Source organism: Python bivittatus, unplaced genomic scaffold, assembly GCF_059951505.1.
Source record: "Python bivittatus isolate LINGU-HERP-01145 unplaced genomic scaffold, Pbiv_v1 ctg000530_np1212, whole genome shotgun sequence".
NCBI lineage: Eukaryota > Metazoa > Chordata > Lepidosauria > Squamata > Pythonidae > Python > Python bivittatus.
Genome location: NW_028277085.1, coordinates 9,531,056 through 9,550,666, shown reverse-complemented (window position 1 = coordinate 9,550,666; position 19,611 = coordinate 9,531,056). Strand labels below are relative to the sequence as shown.

General features: G+C 40.4%; 1 protein-coding gene across 6 annotated transcripts in view; it reads left to right on the top strand.

Moving 5' to 3' along the window:
• HOMER2 (homer scaffold protein 2) overlaps positions 1-19,611 on the top strand; it is a 65,116-nt gene that overhangs the window by 19,650 nt on the left and 25,855 nt on the right. For all 6 annotated transcript variants that reach the window (XM_088148610.1, XM_088148609.1, XM_088148608.1 and 3 more), the window contains exons 2-3: positions 3,508-3,664; positions 19,397-19,528. In XM_088148610.1, coding sequence (XP_088004736.1) covers positions 3,508-3,664; positions 19,397-19,528 — 289 coding nt within the window. The remainder of the gene's footprint in view (positions 1-3,507; positions 3,665-19,396; positions 19,529-19,611) is intronic.

The following is a 19,611-nucleotide window of genomic DNA, read 5'->3' as shown; positions in this document are numbered from 1 at the left end:
CTTGGAATAGTCTTTTGAGATGTCAAGACGGGCATGGTGAGTTAAAACAAGCAGTGAAGAGGTCAAGAGTTAAAAGTGAGCATAGCTGTATGTGGGGGAGCAAATGACCTCAGCATATTGTGAAGTGCTCATGCAAATTATTTACATGACATATTTGCATCAGAACATCAGAGCATCACCTTGCCACTGATGCAGATTTCTTAATCGTCATTTGCATGATGATCTCATGACATACATATTGTCATTTGATGTCATCCTGACTGCTAACAGATGCCTTTGACAGGACAATCAGTTCTTTCTGACACTCTTACTTCTTTTGGACTGCATTCATACAACATGTTTAATCAGATCACTGAAAGACTTAGTAGCTGCATGTCTGCAAAAACGCTAAGCTTGGATAGTAGCAATCTTTGTTAGTTTTGGGAGGCTTAGCCTATTGTGTGAAGCCATCCCATATGATTAATTTATGGTTTAGTGTAGTGTATTGTGGAAACTCAGAAAATGGGCTCGTTCACAAAGAAGAGTAAATATGTTGTGTGAAAGAAGGCTCCAGCAAAGGAGTAGAATAGATTCCTTTTCCAGATCTAACTTGGTGTTCATAGAAGCTTCTTGTCATTAGCAAGGGGCAGCCTCTTCTTGACTAGCTGAAGTGGGCTGATTTTTAAAAAAAGCTAAAGAAGATTGGGCATGAGAAGCTACCCAGGAGTTGAGCCTGACTCAAGGAACTGCTTACTTTTTGTGAATTTAAGCTGACTGCCATATGGGCTGTAGGTTGCTTCACAGAAATATAGGAAGTCTAACCTTCTTGAAAGCAGCTTTCTGGGTTCATAAGCATCACGATTACAGAGAATTCTGAAAGGTAGAGGGTTGAGCATAGGGTCTGGATGCAAAGGGGAGAAACTGTAGCCTTCCTGTTCCATTGATGAGAGCCTTCAATTAATTGAGCAGGACCAAGTGGATTCCACCAACTGGTGAAATATTTGGCTGTGAGATCGCAAGGGCCATCAAAAAAAAATATAATTAATTAACTTTAATTAGTGAGCTTCTTCATTTTGTCCCTTAGGCAGAAAGTAAAGGGTTTTTTTTTCTTTTCCCCCTTTCTTCCCAGGTTTGTATAGGTCAGTTACACTTACCAACGTCAGACTCTGTATTAATAGTTTGCCTACCTCAGTACCCTAAAGTATTTTTTTTTCCTCTTCATAGGAGGCCTTTGAGTAAAAACTCTCCACAAGGTTCACATGCAGCTTAGGCTGTGTTTTTATTTATTTATTTGTTTTAGAAATATCTACCCCAGGGTGGTTTGCATAATGTTATGAAGCAATCATACTATAAAAGGTACATTCTGAAAAGACGCCAAGACCCAATAATTTTCCTTTGTCATTGGGCTGTAGGACATTGAGGTGGTATGTACAGATTGACTTTAGTGGTGGAAAGACCTGCCTTTTGTGAATGAATGGCAGGGCAGGGTGTATGCCTGTGCAATTTGGAGATGATTCATCTGAAGGCAGAAAGGGTGTGGTCATCACTCACTGGGTGTGTGATGACTGCATCCTTACACCAAATGGCTAGGTGCTTGGTCCCTGGAATAATTTGGCAGCCTGTTGTATCCCATTGGATACAGCCACCTGTTCAGAAACATCTGGGGCTAATAAACACAGGTTTCCCTTGCTTCTGAAATGGTTTGACTTCACTTGTCTCTGCAGAGGCCTGCTAGCTGCATGAGGCAGTTCTGTAGTCACATCTTTTGGGCCAAGGGTCCAGTTATCTCTGAACAGCTTGCCAAGGATTGTGCTCAGAAAGGACCATGGGTGTAGTTTAATTTGCATTTAGATTGAATTAAATTACATGAATTAAATGCAGTTAACAGGGACACTTCCTACAGCGTCTCTAGGAGTAATCTCCTTCTGCCACATTCCAAAGTTGTCCCCAGTCTGTGATTCGGTGGCAACTTTGGTGGAAGAGCTTGGCGGGGGCTGCCTCCAGATCCTTTTGGCCACATATGACCCTGGGGACTCTGATGGGGTATTCCAATGCACTGGTTTCCAGGAAAAAAAATTCACTTTGGCTGTTGACATATCCACAGTTGGTGCTTTTTAAACTCTTCTAAAATTCCTCCTGTCTCTAAAGTGGTTGGGTGGCTGTCCTGAAAAAGAAATGTTGTAGAAGGCTTATCCTTTTGATCCTAAATGTTTTTGACATATTTATTATTGCCATCCTTCCAAGGAGCTCTGTGAGTCTCATTTTATTTTTTTCCTAACAACCACACAATGACTTAGTCTAGGCTGACAAATGTGTCTGGCTTAGGGAGTCATCCAGTGAGAATCTGTAACTACTGGAGTCTCCTCATCATGGCTGGTGCTTAGCGCTCTAGTCAGGGCTGCTATATATCTCACTGTGAAGGAATATAATTTTAATTTTTTCCTATTAGGCTGCTCTTTTCAGAATTTTCTATCTCCCTTCTTTCTGTGCAGGTTTAGGGGAGCTTACTTCAGCTTTGGGGTGCTCAAGGGTGAACTTCTATACCTTTGGCGTATTAAGGCAGTGGCTTTCAAGATGGCCTGGCTCACACATTATGTAAAAGCAGAATGTGGCTTGTTTGTTTTTGATGTAGTGTCTTATGTAAATCACTCATTATTGATTAGGGTGATATATGAAAGTTACCTCTGTGGCTTGATCAAACAGTCCATCCAGGTCTAGTAAACATGTGTGAAGCCAATCATTTGTGTGTTTGGGGAGTCCCAAGTTTCCCTCCTGTAAGAAGATAAGGAGCAGTGATGCTCTTTTCATGGAACACCTCATTGGCAGCCTCACACAGGAATTTTGGATGCATTCTGGAATGTACACTCAGTTGGTGCAGAGACCTAAAAAGACTGGTGGTAAAAGCATGAATTCTGGGTGTTGTGACATTCCCAGTCGTTGCATAGTGAGATTTACTGTACAGACAGTACCATGTATTTAGTGGAGAGATTCTAAAGATAGACACTTTGAAAAACACTATGTTTGGCTAGCTGGATGTGTGAGCTTATTTGCATTGTGAAAGCTAAGATAAGAGAAAAGATCCATTCTAAGCCTCAGAAATTAATTAAGATAATCTTATACAAATAAGGAAGGCGTGAGGACAGCTGTAGTTCAAAGTTGTTGCGAGCTCATAAACAGCTAGGATGTTCCTTCTACTGGAATAGGAGACAGAGCTGACATATTTATCTATGGCCTCTGGTTTTTCATAATCTCATGGGAAATGTTAAAAACTAGAACCGTTGGAGCATCAGTTGTGGGCAGGTCCCAGGGCCATTGCCTGGGAGGAGCCAAAGTCTTTGATGATGCCTCAGTATAGCAGGATTTGCTGTTTTGCTTTTATTCCTGAGTTCTTATCCTGAACTGTTTTCTCCCTCCCATATTTTAGGGTTGACTTGATCCACATTCTTTGTTCAAGGGTAAGACTGCAGGCATTTTCATCTGTCACAAACTCATTATACATTCCATTTCTCCTGTCCCTCCCTCTTCCAGAGAACAGCCCATCTTCACCACCAGAGCACATGTCTTCCAAATTGACCCCACCACCAAGAAGAACTGGGTCCCTGCAAGCAAGCAAGCTGTAACTGTTTCCTACTTCTATGACAGCACAAGGAACAGCTATCGAATAATCAGTGTGGATGGAACCAAGGTAAACCAGATAACATCTGGCATGCTTGTAGAACTGGGGATACCATTTGGTTGGGGCCACTCTTACATAATGAAGGTCATATACTGTACCTGGATTTGTCTTCAACCATTAGTAGGTTTTTCTATATTCCAAACCCCTGGATGTTGTATAACTGAAAACACACTTGTATTTGGTGAAAGGAGAGGTAATGAAACAGAGGTAAAGGATGGCTAGGAAGTAACCCAATGAAAACCACGGAATGAGGGCTACCTAGTTAACCCCAAAACTCAGGAAAGTAATGTAATATAACATTATTTGCCAAAAACAGAGATCTATAGTTGGTTTTGTGCTTGACCAATGATATTTCAGTGATGTCTCTGTGTTTGTGCTTGAAAGTAAAGGTCTTTTCTGTCCTCTTTAAATGGGATAATTGGAGCTTATTAGTTTGCCCTTTTTTCTCTGTTCTCAGTACAAAAATCTTAATTTATTTGGGAGCAGGGGGCAATCAGATCTCAGTGAACAATTCAAGCAGCCTGGCGTCTCCACGTGTGAATCTGTCTGAGAGTTGTTTTTCATTTGGCTTTACTTATTCATTGCAATATTGTCACACAGTATACATTCCAGGGTTGAGACAACTTAGTTGTACTTTTGTCTTATTGTATCAGGCTTCCTCAACCTTTGAGGACTCATGAACACCTCTGAAATTCTGAGAGCATGTTATGAGCACTGTCAAAAAATGGCTACCATAAGGGATGTGGCAGTCATAGAACATCTGTTTACCAAAAACCAAACTGATGAGATGCTAATCAGCAACCCTAGGAGGACTCCCAAATCTTCTCTATGACCTTAGCTTACATATGGCTATCCACAGTACCTTTGTCTTTGAATAAAATCCTGTGCTGCACTCTCTGACCAGTTTTATTTTCCAAGGGGTCTCTGTGAGGCCCAGAAACATTCTTGTAAATAAAATTTATGTTTGAGCCAGTGCTTTGATTTGAAGCTTGCTAGTTTCAGCAGATGGTAGTACCTAGCCAAACTTGATTGAGCTTGAAAGTTAAACAGAACAGAGCTTGATTAGGAGATGGGAGACCTCAGGAATCCCAAGGCTATAGACTAGATTGGGACGTCAAAACAGTATCCCATAAGGAGACAGCGGCGAGCCATTTCTGTATTGTTGCCAAGAAAACTACATGGACACACACCTGAAGTCACTAAGAGTTGTTCATCTTGAAGGAAACTTTCTAATTTCCCATGTGAAGTTGGCACTTACTCTGGAGGTTTTCTGAAAGTGGATAAAGGTAGAGTTGTTGAGGGGGCTTTGTGAGAACGAAGGAAGTGGACATCCTTGATTTGTTAGATTAGGCTATCATTGTTTGTGCATGATGGGTTTTATAGTATTATGTGTGGTGGTGTTTTTTTAATGTTATGATTTATATTGTTGGGAGTTTGGGTGAACATGGTGCTATATCAGATTGGCAAATAAATAAACCAATGTGATAAATTGATACAATTAAAAAAATACAATGCCAACGATTTTGAGCAATGGTGCTTGGGAAGATCCCTGGGTGGAGTTTAAAAAACAAAACCATCATTTGCCCACTGCTAAATTCAGTGATGCCGGTATTGTGGGATTTAGGGAGAAATATGTGTAAGTGTGGAACACACCACAGAACAGTTCACCAGCTGACCTTTTAGTTCATATTTTGGACAATAGTTATCTCAGTCTTCTGTACAATTTTGTTTTCCAAATGATTTACGTCCAACCTCGGAAGCAAATATGTTGGGAGTCAGTTTCTAGGTTACCTTTCACTAACCAAGTGATGTAACTGGTACGCAATCTCTTAATGCAAAACAATTATTCAGTGTACTTTGACAACCAGAATGTGTCTGGTAAAAGGAATGATATAGGAAGGGATGAAATAAGAATGCTGTCTTTTTGCCTCTGGAGAACAGTTGTATCTTGTTGCTCTAGGTATGTGTTTACATTGTTTTCTGGCTATAAGGAAAACCCTAATAAAGTTATATTTAATTTTAATGGTTGCAGAGCAGCTTCCTACTGTCATAGAGAAATGAATGGCATTTTCTTCTTCATGAGCAGTTCTATGGCCTCAACTGAGAAGTATGGAATATTGAAAGAAGTATGTAAAAAGATGTTCAGTGAACGGAGTGTCCGTGTGCCCATATTGAGTAAGGCAATTGAAAACAAAGATAGATGAAGACAAGCAGGGGGTAGGGGCTGGTTTGAAAGCCCCCTTCCTGCATTCCATATATACGAGATACAACACCATAGTTAAAAACATGGCAGGGTTAACTCTTATCTCATTGGAGCTAGAATCTTCCCTTCAAGGCCTCCTCCAAGTTCTCCCATCCAGCAAGGCAAGGTGGATAGCTCTAAGACAATGGACCTTTGTGGGGGGATTGGCCTATTTGGGGACTGCCCACCCCAAACAGACTCACTTGACCCTTACATTGACTCATTACACTTAGACTTAGTTTAAGTCTTTCCAGCTGCAATTAAAGACTTCTCTGTTTCCCCAAACATATTAGGAAGCCATTGCAGAACAAACAAATGTTGCCTCTGCTGCCCATTTTATTATAATTATATCTGCTATATTTGTTATCATGACTGTAAATGTTGGTTTTTTAATCTCTCCCACGCTGCTGCTTTTATTGTTTATAAGGTTTGGTGTTATAGTGTCTATTTTTAATGAATTCATTTACCCACCAGGAAACTGTGGCTGTTAGGTGGTCTAGAAATCTGTTAAATAAATACGTGGATACCGTCTGGATTCTCATTAGGGCTGTAGCACTCAGTAAAGGGAGGTTTAATCCTTCGTACACCAGCTGTGGTCTTGAATGAAGCATTTCTGCCCTTGTCTTATTAACCTCAGAGAAAGGGAAAAAAGCCTCCACAGGACTTATTTGCATGTTGCCTTTAATAATTTTATCCCCAGGTAGTTTCTTAGAAATATGCATCAGTAGTAGAAGATGCAAAGCCATGTTTGCACAAGCAAAGAACCTTCTGAATGTCTTACTCCTGGTAGGATTTCAAAAATAATAGCCAGATAAAGGGTCAATATTTGTGTGCGTTAAAGAAAAAGTTATCAGGGAAATTGTGTTGGGTGGGGAGGTGCCCAGTCATGAAAATGATTGCACAACGTTAAGAGAAAGCTACAGATCAGCTCATTACAATTAACCTAGATTGGTATCCCTGCAGAATAACGAGGACCCAAAAGAATGAAGGTTTGACACAGCATCCGCAGTTCTCTTCTTTTCCCCTGGGAGAAATGCAAGGGTTAGACTCCATAAGCTTCTCTTTTTGTTGAAATAAGCAACTGCAAAGCGGAGGATTTTAGAGAGGCTGCATTAGCTGGTTTTTGGTTGACCTTAGAGCATTTTTAAAAGTGTGTGCAGTATACATCTCTGTGCAAACTCACATCCAGAGGAGTAGAGCATTTGTACTCTGTCGTACAGTTCCAGTGGATAGAGGATGTTGACTTGGCGGACCTAGAATGTGCCAAGTGCGAAGACCTTTGATGGGTCCGATTAAAGATTCATCGCCTCCTGGATGGATTTTGTTCTTGTGAGCTCTTACTCTTCTTTCCCCCTTCTACCTCTCATTTTTTATACCAGCCACAGTGTCTCATTTCTCCAGATGATGGAGGAAGCTGTGGAATATTCTTTTCTTCTAGGAAGACGTTCACTGTTTACTGTTCACTGTTACAATTCGTTGGCATTGCCCTGTGGGACAAGTCACCTGACTTTCAACCAGTAAAGCCCCTTGGTAGAGGCTGGCATACTAATGCCTGTACATCCATGAATTTTGGGCAGTTTGACTCATGGCAAGTGTGTGAAGACTCAGGAGAGCTGTATATTTTATTCCTTTCCAAAGCAGAACTTAATGGAACACCCCCAGTTCTTCAGCTTGGCTTGCTTGATGCGGTTATGTGTATTCTCCCTTCAGGTAGCCGTGAACATCTACCCCAGGCGTCACCAGTGACATTAGCACCAGGTCCCTTGGTTTCCTTGGCTGTTAATGACTTCATGGCATTTATCTGTGTCATGAACAGATTCCTTGGGGCTGTGAGGCTTCTGTTCTTTTTCTTCTACCAATGTACAGCCTGTTCCTACTGAGAAAACACAATCTTGCTCTGGGTATATAGTCTAGCAATAGATTTTTTAAAATTAAATTTTATCTTATTTCTGTTTATTACTCTGTTTGGCTAGAGTTTAATATGGCTTCAGGCCTGCTCTTATGTTGTCTTTAATTGGTTCTCCGCTGTTGATTTTTGAGGATTTAAAAAAAGGATGCACAGCTGTAGAACCCCAGTCCAGCCTTTCCTAACCTGATGTTTTCCAGGCATGCTAGACTACAGCCCCCATCACCCCCAGTCAGCATGGCCAGTTGGCAAACCCACCAATTTAGGAATTGATCTGCTCCCTGTTGGTTGAATGGAATCAGAAATTAACAAAACCTCATCATTATATTGGCACGTTAAAACAGTTGTTACAGAGTCTGGAGGATGATTCTTGGAAGAGATCCCTAGTGCAACTTAAAAAAAAAGTCTGTCAAATCCTCAAATGGTTTATCTCAGGTTTTATGTTTGGCACTCAGATGCACCACATGCTTTCATTATCGAAGAATAGATGTGCTTAAAATGTGGATATAAATAGATAGTTGCTGAGTGTTTGGGAACATACACTAGTTCACTGGTGCTAGAGAGGAGGGCGATATTGATACATGTATGTTTTAAATTGATATATATGCGCTGTGTCCTTCTCAGTGAAGTCCTTTTTCCTGTTTTATATGACTTTATTGGTGTGGGAAAAGTGCATGGATTTTCATTCCAGAGTTTGATGGTATGGGAACTTCCTTTTAGACCTACTTCGAAAAGCTCTATTTTTTTTCTAATGCTTAGCCCATCAGATAAATTGGAGGAGGTATAATTTGGTCAAAGAGGAAAGATTGGTTAAAGATATCAGCGCTGATAAAGTGAATAGCTGGCATCTTTGTCTGGGAGGGGGTTATTTTAATAATTATAACCTAAGTGGACCGACTCTTAAAAAAAATCCCAGTATTGAGTTCTAACAGATTGCAATGCAAGCGGCTGATCGGGTCGTATCCCCCTCCATTAAGTGCCTTCCAAATTTGGTCTCCAAAGGTCCCATGGATAAGCAGTTATCCCCACACGTCAAGCTGCAAAAAGACCACTTTGTGTACTTTTGCATTGCACTAAGCTTTGATTTGCTTTAACTATGGTTTACTGAAGAAGTTGCAGAGGTTTGTTCAATAAACCATGTTTTTTTAGTTACAGCAGCCGCATTCACACAGCATACTAAGCCAAAACCATTCCAGATAAATTGCATTGATGTTTAGTACGTTGTCTGAACCCACCTTCTTTTCTAGTTGTTTTCTCCATACCCACAAGGGGGAAAGGTCATCATGACTTCTGGTAGCCAGCTAACCCTTATGGCTAAGAGCTGGTTTTAGGTATCGCTTCTAATCCATCCAGTTTGCTTAATCAACCAGGACTAATAAAATGTTGGGCAGCCTAAGCTTTAGAGATGGATGTGGCCTCATTCTCCCTGCTTTTATGGCCTCTGGATTCTCCTCCAATCACAATGGCCAAAATCAGGAGCATAATCTCTCATTTCTCAGATAAGCTACGGTGTGTTCTAAAATAAATTTAACCAAGTTAACAAAGATGCAGCTGCCCTTCCATCCCAAAAAATAAGCAGAACATTGATTTATTCATGACTTGGGCCCACCTATTTTACATAACAGTTTTATCCACTGTGGCCTCCCCCCCTCCCAAAAAATACAGTTATTTATAGCCCCTGGTCACTGAGAAGTTATTCACACCAAATTGAATCTGTTGTTGCCCTTCCGTTATCACCAATTCTCAAGAAACCTGGTTTCTTCCCCTTTGAGTTTAAACACTGTGGCTGCTTTTGACTACTGTCTGTAACTATTGCACATAATGATAAGAATGGGTGTTGATTTTGCTTCCTCTGCTTTTTTTTTACTTGCTAAATTTGTTTCCCCTGCCCTGAACTTCTGAATTTCTTCCTTCTGCAACCCACAGGAAAGCTTTTAAAAGCTCCTTCTGCTTCTTGGGCAAACCACTTTGAAGCAACTTTAGGGGGGAATTTTGGAAGAGCAGATGGCGGCTTTCTCCAACTCACCTGGCGGCCACGCAAAACATCCCTAAGTGTCTCATCTTGGTCAGCATCATGGCTGGATTTGTGTGCCTTGTCTTCACAAGGAGGGAAGAGAATCAAGAACTCTATAGAGTGAAACTAGGCTTATTGAAACCATGATTTGAGAAGCTAAGCTTGTGAGGAACTGAAAGACTTCTGAAACCATCTGATCTAATTTTATGGAACTGGGTATTCCTTGATAGATATTTTAGATTACAGGGGTGGATAATGTGAGCAACAGGCAGTTTGGATGGCATCAATGTTCTTATTTGGGGAGCCAAATAAAGAACAAAATCTGAATGCACCAGTTCCAATCCTTAAATGCCTTTTTCATCAACCCACAAAACAGAGCACAGGCTGGCCTTTATTGTCTTCACTCCCCATGTGTCACCTTGTTCCCGGCCATCCCCTCTGGCCTTCTGCAGTTGAAAAAGCAAACAAACCCTGAACATATAAAGTGCAGCTCTTAACTGGGGGTGGGGGGGAAGGTTGCCTGCTACTGTTCTATATATAGTAATAAATAGATGCTAATGCATTAGATTTGGGCTGGGGAGTGTTTGCTTTCTTTTGTACGATATTGTCATTGACATTTGAAATCTGTGCAAGTGAACAAGAGCCCTTTTTGTTTTAATGCAAGTTTAATAAAGGTCAAATGGAGGGGGAAGTGGATGGTGGTTTTTCCAGTGGGCAAGGGGACGCCTTATTTTATGCCCCATTTTTTTCTGTCTACATTGGCTTGGCCCAGATACTTTTGCAAACTTGGAAAGTTTGCATCCTCATTTGGAAGAAAGCGGGAGAAGTAGCAGGAAAAAGGTGTGATGGAACAAGTGGTTGACTTCTTCTGCAGTAGCTTTGCTCTGCTCTGCTTTTTGGCTGTGCTCTGCAGAGACGGTGATGTCTAGAATTCAGGTCTAAAGATGTATTCCAGAATTCAGGTCTTCTTAAGCAAAACACACTACCATATAACTCTTGAGTTGCCGTCAAAGAGGCCATTCTTTGCATTCAATCAAAAAGACAACATTTTGTTCTCCTTAGTGACGTACTAAGATTGTACCAGAAAGTTTGATCCTGAAGAATTATTGGTGATGATAGAAAGAATGGAGGAGGAATGCCAGTCAGGTTGAGTCATGAGATTTGCATTGAATGATGTTAATTGTGTGTAGTGTCCTGAGTGTCTGCTTTACAGGAGCAAAGGTGGCCTCTTAAGTTCATGCAGCCTGATGCACTGCTGTCTATTTCTGGTTATGTTGTATATTTCTCACTGGTCTGTCCAGCTGAATTTTTGGAGAGTTGCGGAATCAATCCCACATAGTAAAATACAATATAAAATAAATGGAGAACCCTGCAGTGTTTTTACATTTTGAATGCTGCTGCAGTAATGAATTTCCTAGGTGTTAACTGAGCAACAAGATTATTACTGGTTAAAATTACCACTTTTCCTTCTGCCCCAAGAGTGTTCAGCTTCAGCAAGCAAATAAGGCAACATTTTATGCACATGCTGAAAAACAATTCCATAAATAATGAAAAAGTGAACGTTTTGCTATGGAATAGCTCAGACTGAGTGATAGTTTCATGAAGAACATGTGAGGATAATAAGATCTTCATCAGTTCATATGAAAACAAAGCAAGGTTTGACTTTTAAAACAGGTTTAATTTCTCAATCAATCCATTCATCTCCTTTGTTAAGCCATTTAGAATTGGTGGTGATCTAATTAAAGCTCTTCCCCTCCAACTGTGCTTTCCTCCAAAGAAAAATTCAGAAGTGGGCCATTGGACTTCATATATTTACCTGCTTCCTTACCACACAGAAGCATATTTTCCAGATAACTAGAATAAATCCTGGTTCACACATTGTTTTAAGTCAGAGCTTCTCAACCGTACCAACTTTAAGAAGTGTGGACTTCAACTCCCAGAATTCCCCAGCCAGCATGGAATTCTGGGAGTTGAAGTCCACACATCTTGCTGAGGTTGAGAAATATTGCTCAACCTCAGCAACTTTAGTTGTTGTGGGTTGCTTTGATCATCCTCTGCTTCTTGCAGCTTAATGTAATATGTGAACTTGACCAATCTGGTTAGTAAACCATAGTTTGTGACTTAATTTATTATGTAAACCCAGTGATTTGGGATCTACTGTATTTAGCAAACTGTTTCTCAAACTAATCAAATCCCCTTGTTGTGTCACCTTTCACAAGACCTAAAATATTTATACCATAAAACCGAGCAGGAGCCAGGCTTCTTACCTGATTTGATTTTCATTTTTTAATGGTCGTTAATTTTTTTTCACAAATAGATAAAATGGAAAGCTAGCAGGCTACAAGGAGCAGCCCTCTTTCCCAGAATGCCTCTTGAGCTCTGATTAAGCCCCATAGGTGGTTCTAGAAAGTAACCACGATAGGTGGCTGCAATGCAGAAGTGTGCCCCTGCCAGAAAAACAGTAACAGAAGTAAATATGGGTGGCAAAGAGCAAGTCTCACCAGTTTGTCTTTTGCAGTTTTGTATTTCCTTAGCCCAACTTGTGGGAATGAGCATATGTTCTAACCAAGCAGGTGCTGAGGTTTGGCCAAACGAACGCATCCTGGTTGGCTTGGTGCCAGGCCACCATCAATGTCTATCTCATAGGGATGAATGCCACTTGTAAATTTCATCTTTATCTGCCTCCACTCACTTTCACAGAAGGATGCCAGGAAAAACAAACAGGATTTTCGGTGTATTAGTTAAACTTCAAAGGTCAAGACAGGAACACTTTCTCCTTTCTAGTAGCTCATTTGGTTGCTTACGTAGGCTGTTCTTTGGGGTGTAACACAGTCTGGGCCTCTATAGTTTTGGCTTGGCTAGGTGAGTAGGAATGACTTGATCTCCAGGCTTAATGGTTGGGCAATATTTCATTGGAACCAACCCAAATGTCATGAAGTAAAAGAACAACATTTCCAAGTTCTCCAGAATTTGGAAATGTCAGATATTAAGCATGTTGGTGTGGGAGGGTAGTCACTATATTTAGTTACGGTCTTAAGATGGCCTTCAGGAAGAAGCAGCAGATGTTGTTGGCTAGCCATCTACTAACCTGACTTCCTTCCCCCACTCTCTCCTAATGAATAGATAGTTGATCAGGAAAGCTGAACACCTTGACCATTAATGTGGTGTGTCAGTGCTGCCCCTTAATAATATTGGAAAAAATTGTGACAATGGTTTGCCTTGCATGTAGTAGTCAATATGGCCCCAACACTGAAATCCATGTGTCCACGTTCCCAGTATTGCCTCCTTAAAAAGAAACTGGCTCTCTAAGCCTGCTTCAGATCAACTTAGTAGTCAGTTCAAAATGTATTTTTAGAATTTTTTGGATTTTTTGTTGTATTTCTTTCCAATACTTTTACTTTTTTTTTTTTTGGTATGACTACTACTTGGGGTAAAATGTTCCATCTTTGTTATGGCATTTCCAACATTTGTTGTTATATGCTTTGTCTATCTTAACAATCATAGACAAAGCTATAAACTATCTGTAAAACATTTTGCACCAAGTTTCCCTTAGATTGTAGCCTGGAGTAAATTTTATTGATTTTTTTCCCCCATAGCCTTCCCATTGATCCATTGTAATTACTTCTCTCAAATTTTGCATCTAGTTTATCATTCAGTTTTTAATTTGTTCCATCTTCATGTCATATTGCGGTAGACCACCTTGATATCCGTGGGTCTTGTGCTACAGATCTTGTGCTGTAAATACAAGATCTTCTGCTTCGGATCCTGCACTATAAGTACAGTGATTTCTTTTTCTTACATTGCAGCAGAGTTGTGGAAGTTGGTATCTCTCTTCCATTTTCAAGTTGCTGTAGATATTACTTCTATATGCATTTCAGGTATAACTTCTGTAATGCTTGCATCCTCTCATTGCTGATTCTTCGCTAATAATAATAGCTATTCGTACAATGGTTTTGAGTGTTTGTGTAGATGACATGCAAACTTGCAAAGAAGGCCAGTGTTTTATATGTATTTACAGGCCATACGACTAAAATAGACCCTTACCAAAGGTCACTTCAGGAGAGAATAGCTGGAGTGAAATTTGAATTGGGACAAGTTATATTTTTCCAGTGGCTGTGACCAGGTTTTGGAACTCTCAGCCAAGGGATGCCTAGCTAATTTCATTTTTGCTTGTCAAACAAAGAGATATTTATTCTTTTATTCAAGAGGGATTTGGGCCTTTAATGAAGATTTCTTGCTGAACTAGCTTTTTAACTGATAATGCTGTTTCTTTGTTCATGTGATTAATTTTAATTTTAATTTTAATTCTATATATATTATGTATTTTATATATATTTATAGTTTTAATGTCTTTGTAAGCTGCCCAGAGTCCCCTATTGTGGGGGAGATGGGCGGGGGAGAAATCCAATAAATAATAAAAATAATAATGAAAATGATATGCTTTCCTCTGTTAAATGATATATTCTTTTATTTCAGCTGCTGTTAGCCTTCTTAAGCACTCAGAGGAGAAAGGCATCGTCTACATCAGTGTTTCTCAGCCTTGGGAACTTTAAGATGCACGCTGGCTGGGGAATTCTGGGAGTTGAAGTCCACGCATCTTAAAGTTCCCAAGGTTGAGAAACACTGATCTACACTGATAAAGAAATAAATCACAATTCAAATTAAAAATATCCTAGGGATTATGAAATCTGAAACCATATCATATTCATTGTGATCATTGACTTTTGGACTAAACTCCCATTGATAAGAAGATACCAAGATACCAAAAGCAGAACAAATCTTGCTAAATATTTCCTTGACAATTGGAGCTCTGCTGTGCCAGGAGCTCCAAGAGCAATAACTAGTAATGCATCTGGGAAACAGGAGATGCAAGTGGAAATCCAATAAGACCTGTTCTGAATGCTCCTGTCATTTATCAACTGTATTAAGCCCCAGAGTAGGTGGGAGGTGAAGGGTTTCTGCTTTGCTGAGTATAGCGTGGGTTTTCGAAAGACCGATGCTTCCTGGAAATGCCTCTCGGCAATTCATTCTGAAAGAGATCTATTGGTGCCTTCCTTTGACAATGAATAAAAATATACCATTCCTTTTGATACTCGTAGGGGTAATATATTAGCCAATCTGGAATTTCATACAACTGTCAGCAAGGATGTGAGGTTTTTTCTGCACTCAAAGCTAGTCATTCGTTCAGCAACCTAGAGAATATTTTCTAAAGTAATTAAATAAGGAGAAAGTCCATCATTTGAAAGCCTGGAGGGCATTTTCTGTGAAACATCTCTGAATTAAACAGGCCAGAGATTTTATATCTGGGGGATTTTATATCTAGTCACCCTCTGGGGGAGATGGGTGGTATACAAATTAAATAAATAAATAAATAAATAAATAAATAAAATGAATGAATGAATGAATGAATGAATGAATGAATGAATGAATGAATGAATGAATGTCTGCCTAAGGTTTCTCTTCTAGGCTCTGGAACATGCTGGCTGAGGAATTCTGTGAGTCCATGCATCTTAAAATGGCCAAGTTTGAGAAACGCTCCTCTAAAATAGCCTTTCCCATCCTTGATGCTTTCCAGATGTGTAGACAGTTCCCAGAATTCTCAACAGTGGCAATGCTGGTTGAGAAGTTCTTTGAGCTGAGATCCTCACCTCTGAAGAGTATCGTCAAAGAATGTGGAGATTACCTTGGAGAAGGAATGGGTGAATAGTTAAGCGTGTGGAAATGGCAGCTCAGTCCTGGAAAACTAAAAAGCATGAGAACAAAGCTCAAAGTAAACCTGCCTTGCTTCTGGTATAAGACAGGACCAGCTTTCAAGATTCTGTTATTATACCCTACAACAGTGTTGTCCAAACTTGGCCACTTTAAGATGAGTGGACTTCAACTCCCAGAATTCATGGCTGGCTGGGGAATTCTGGGAGTTGAAGTCCACTCATCTTAAAGTGGCCAAGTTTGGACAACACTGCCCTACAATAATAAAGGAGTGTCCCTGGAATCCTTGCAGTATCTGTTTCCTGACCTGGCTTACCTTGAAGGCTGACAAGTGTTCTGGTTGGGGAAGAATGCCCTGAATCTTGTTGGACTTTCTCTTAGTCATCAATTCAAAACAGAAATACAATAGCTACTACAGTAAAACCTGGGTTTTATCACACACACACAACGCACACTGGTTCAGCAGACTTCAGATGGAACAGGCCAGATCTGAATTCAAATATCTTATGTAATTTACATAAAATTTACATGAAGATGATAAAAAATGGGATTTAACGGACATTCAGCACTTCTCCTCCATTTTGGGTCATCCAATTTATCTTTATTTATTTATATATCAAATTTGTCACTGTCCATCTCATGAAAAGGCAACTCTGGGTGGTTTACAGAGAAGATAAGATTAATTAAAAGTACAATATAAAAGTAGTCCTAAATAAATAATAAATATATTCCAAGAATTGAGGGTAATTGGCAAGACATTTAAATTTCTCTGTATACTGATTTCTACATTTTCTTCTCCTTTTCAAATGATTTTAGTCTCCTTGGATAGAGAGTGGAAGAAGCAGAAAAAGACATTAAAAACCTAATTTCTAAACTGATAAATTAAAAAAAAAAGGAAATGCCATGATGTTAAAAATGCTGTAAGACTTTGTGAAAAAAAAACACACACCAGCCAAAGAAGTGTATATCTGTAGAATCCAAAAAGCCAGAATCCAATTGCCTTGATTTTCAGTAAAACTGAAAAACATCCAGCAGTCATTTGAAACACATCAGGAGAAATACAGAAATTATTATAGCAGCTGGGATGCGCCGTATGCCTAATACAGTTCTTTTGATGTCTTCCTGGATATTGATACCAATTCAAGCTTTGCACATCTGTTGGTAACATGGGAGGTTTATTAAAAAGAATTATATGCAATTTCCTGGGAGGTTTGTAGAATGGCTTGCAGCAGTTATTCCTTCTCTGAATGGTTGTGGTAGGGAGAGATGGTGTATAGTTAGTTCTCTAGTTTATAGAGAATTAGTTGAGTTAGAGTTAGTTGCGTTAGAGGGAGTTAGCTCAAGCTAGATGGATGTGCTTTGCATTGCCATTGGATGTCCTGCTCCAGATGTTTCCCTATTGCTGAGATATTGTAGGTGATTGTCCAGGAGGACTTCTCAGTGGTGTCCCCTCCCAGTTCCTTAGTGTTATGAACTATGGGAATGACCTTGGGAGACAGGAGGAAGAGCCACAGACTAGACAACTGTCGTGCAAAAGATAGCCCACAGAAACAGAAGCATCTCAGAAGGGACCCTCCCTAGTTTTCTGGAGAGTAAAAGGAAAGGAGGGGAGAAATACATGCAGACTTGCAAGATTCTGTTACTGTAACTGTTCTCCATCATGTAATGTAAATTTTAAGCCCTGCTTTCAATAGTTGTGATTTTGCAGTGTTTGTAAGGCCCCCTGGGAAAATCTATAGACATTTAAAACAAATAGCTGGCATTTTTGCAAAGCAGGAAATAACCCCTCTTTTAATTGTATAACAAATCTGGGTTAGAGGGAATGAGAGCAGCACCTTTTTCCACCCCCCATGGTCATATATTCCCATGTCTAGTTTGCAAAACTATTTTATATACCAAGGAATACGTTTTAGGACCCCACATTTGAGTTATGCTAATACATGATTGCAGAGGGGTTAAGCTAAGTTTTCCGAAATAGCCAGGTGTCCTGTCGACCTTGCGAGATAGACCAGACAGGAAACATGGCCAGATGAGCTAATTCTACAGAATCTTGCAAGTCTGAAAGCACATTTCTCCCCCCGTCTCCTTTACAGCCCGAGAAACTAGGGAGGGTTCCTTCTGAGCCTCTTGCCCTGCCCACTATCCATCTGAGGGCTATGCTGTCTCTTATCTGACCATTCCCTTGGCTGCATCTTGTTGTTCTGTCTCCCAAGGTCATTCCCACACACCATTACACATCCTGAGTTTAGATACTAGCTCCTGTTCTGGCCCTTTCAGCATTTTGTTGCTTTATTATGCGCATGACAACAGAAGAAGCTCTTTTCAATGTGTGATTGACAGAATTGAATCTCTCTCCTGTTCAGGTTCAAACTGAGTCCCTGTTCTTGGTCTTAATTGCTGCTGAGTTTGAACCACATTCTTTGTAAGCCTCGGTTAGTTGTGCAACACGTTTTCCTATTTTCAGTGTTGGCTGCTGCAGAACGTTTTAATCTGCATTTTTGCTGGAAGAGACAGGGTGCCATTGGCCTGACCTTCTGACCCGCGTTTTTAGCTTTCCTCTGACGGCATCTGGCCCTCTGCTACACATTTCCCACAATGTCCTTGAACACTGCCACATTAGCTGCTCTGCTGTTGCGAAAAATTGAAAATGGTGGCTCCTAGTCAGCTACCTTGAGGGTGCTAAGTCTTCCAAACCAGCTAAAATAAACCTAAATGAATTAGACTTTTTCCCACAAACACAATATGTGGAAGATGCTTATTTGCTTGTATAATATAAAGATATCAAGTATTAGAAAGATAATGTGCTGGCTTGTACTTCATGCTAAACCATAGTTTGTTGAAGCACATTTACTGAATAATCCAACATTGACTGAGGACCCACAACAAACTAAACCAAAATAGTTCAAGCTGTGTATGGCTCCCCATCATGTAAAATCTACCCCTTGGGATTTTGAAGGCCAATGGTGAAACACTGCCGAGTTGTGTTGAAATGGCCGGCCTGAGTTTCTGATCAAAACTGTCCTTTATTTACCCTGGCAGCTCCACAGACAGTTTGAAGACATTCTTCAGATAAAGCTCCTGTTTACCCGGTTTATCTGGGGCCCGCAAAATGGGAAAGGAGAGTCAGAAAAATCCAGAGCTCGTTCCTATGACTTCATGATACTGAATGGGCTGTGTCCCCCTTCCTGTGGTCCCCCAACTGTACTCATTGGGGGAGCCATATTGCCTGGATTATATCCAAGGACTGTAGCTGAGGTTGGAATATACACAGCCTTTCTCAACTCTGGGGCAATAGGGGTGCAAAAGATTCCCATCTGACTTGCTAGACAGTTGATAGTGTAGTTCTGTCCACACAACGCACTGAACCACATCAGGTGGCAATCTATTTTTAGTCAGCTGTCAAAGCTGCAATTGCAACAGAGGGTTGTCGTTTTTCCACCTTCCTTTCTTCCCCTCTTCTCTTGAGGGACAGACAACTTTACTGTTTTTGTTGGCCCAGGGTAGGTATCAGCAGTATGTTGATATTACCCCGTTATACATCTCAAGCTCTAGCTATCCGTATGGGGCTACGGAAGTCCTGTCTCGTTGTCTGGAGGCTGGGGGGATTGGAAGGGGGAAAGTAGACTCCCGTAGCAAGATCGAGGGGCTGTGCATTTGGGGTGCAGCTGGACGCAAGGAATTTCCATCCTTGTAATCCAGGATTAGAAAATCACCCTGCCCCTAATCAAGAGCCGCGTTCAAAATTCAACTGAATATTTATGCTATGCAATCAACTGTTTTGGGAGTTACTGCTCGTGCGTTCGCATGGAGTTCTGATGTCCCCATTCTAATGACATGTTCTTTGTATGTTGTGTGTGTGTTCCTTTTCAGGTGATTATAAACAGCACCATCACACCTAACATGACTTTCACGAAAACTTCCCAAAAGTTTGGCCAGTGGGCTGATAGCAGAGCCAACACTGTGTTTGGCCTGGGTTTTTCTTCAGAGCAACAGCTGACAAAGGTTAGTCATTTGGAGTTTACTTTTGTTTTGTCTTGTTTTTTTGGCTCTGTGTATGTGTTTGGGTTGTTGTTGCTGTTTTTTCC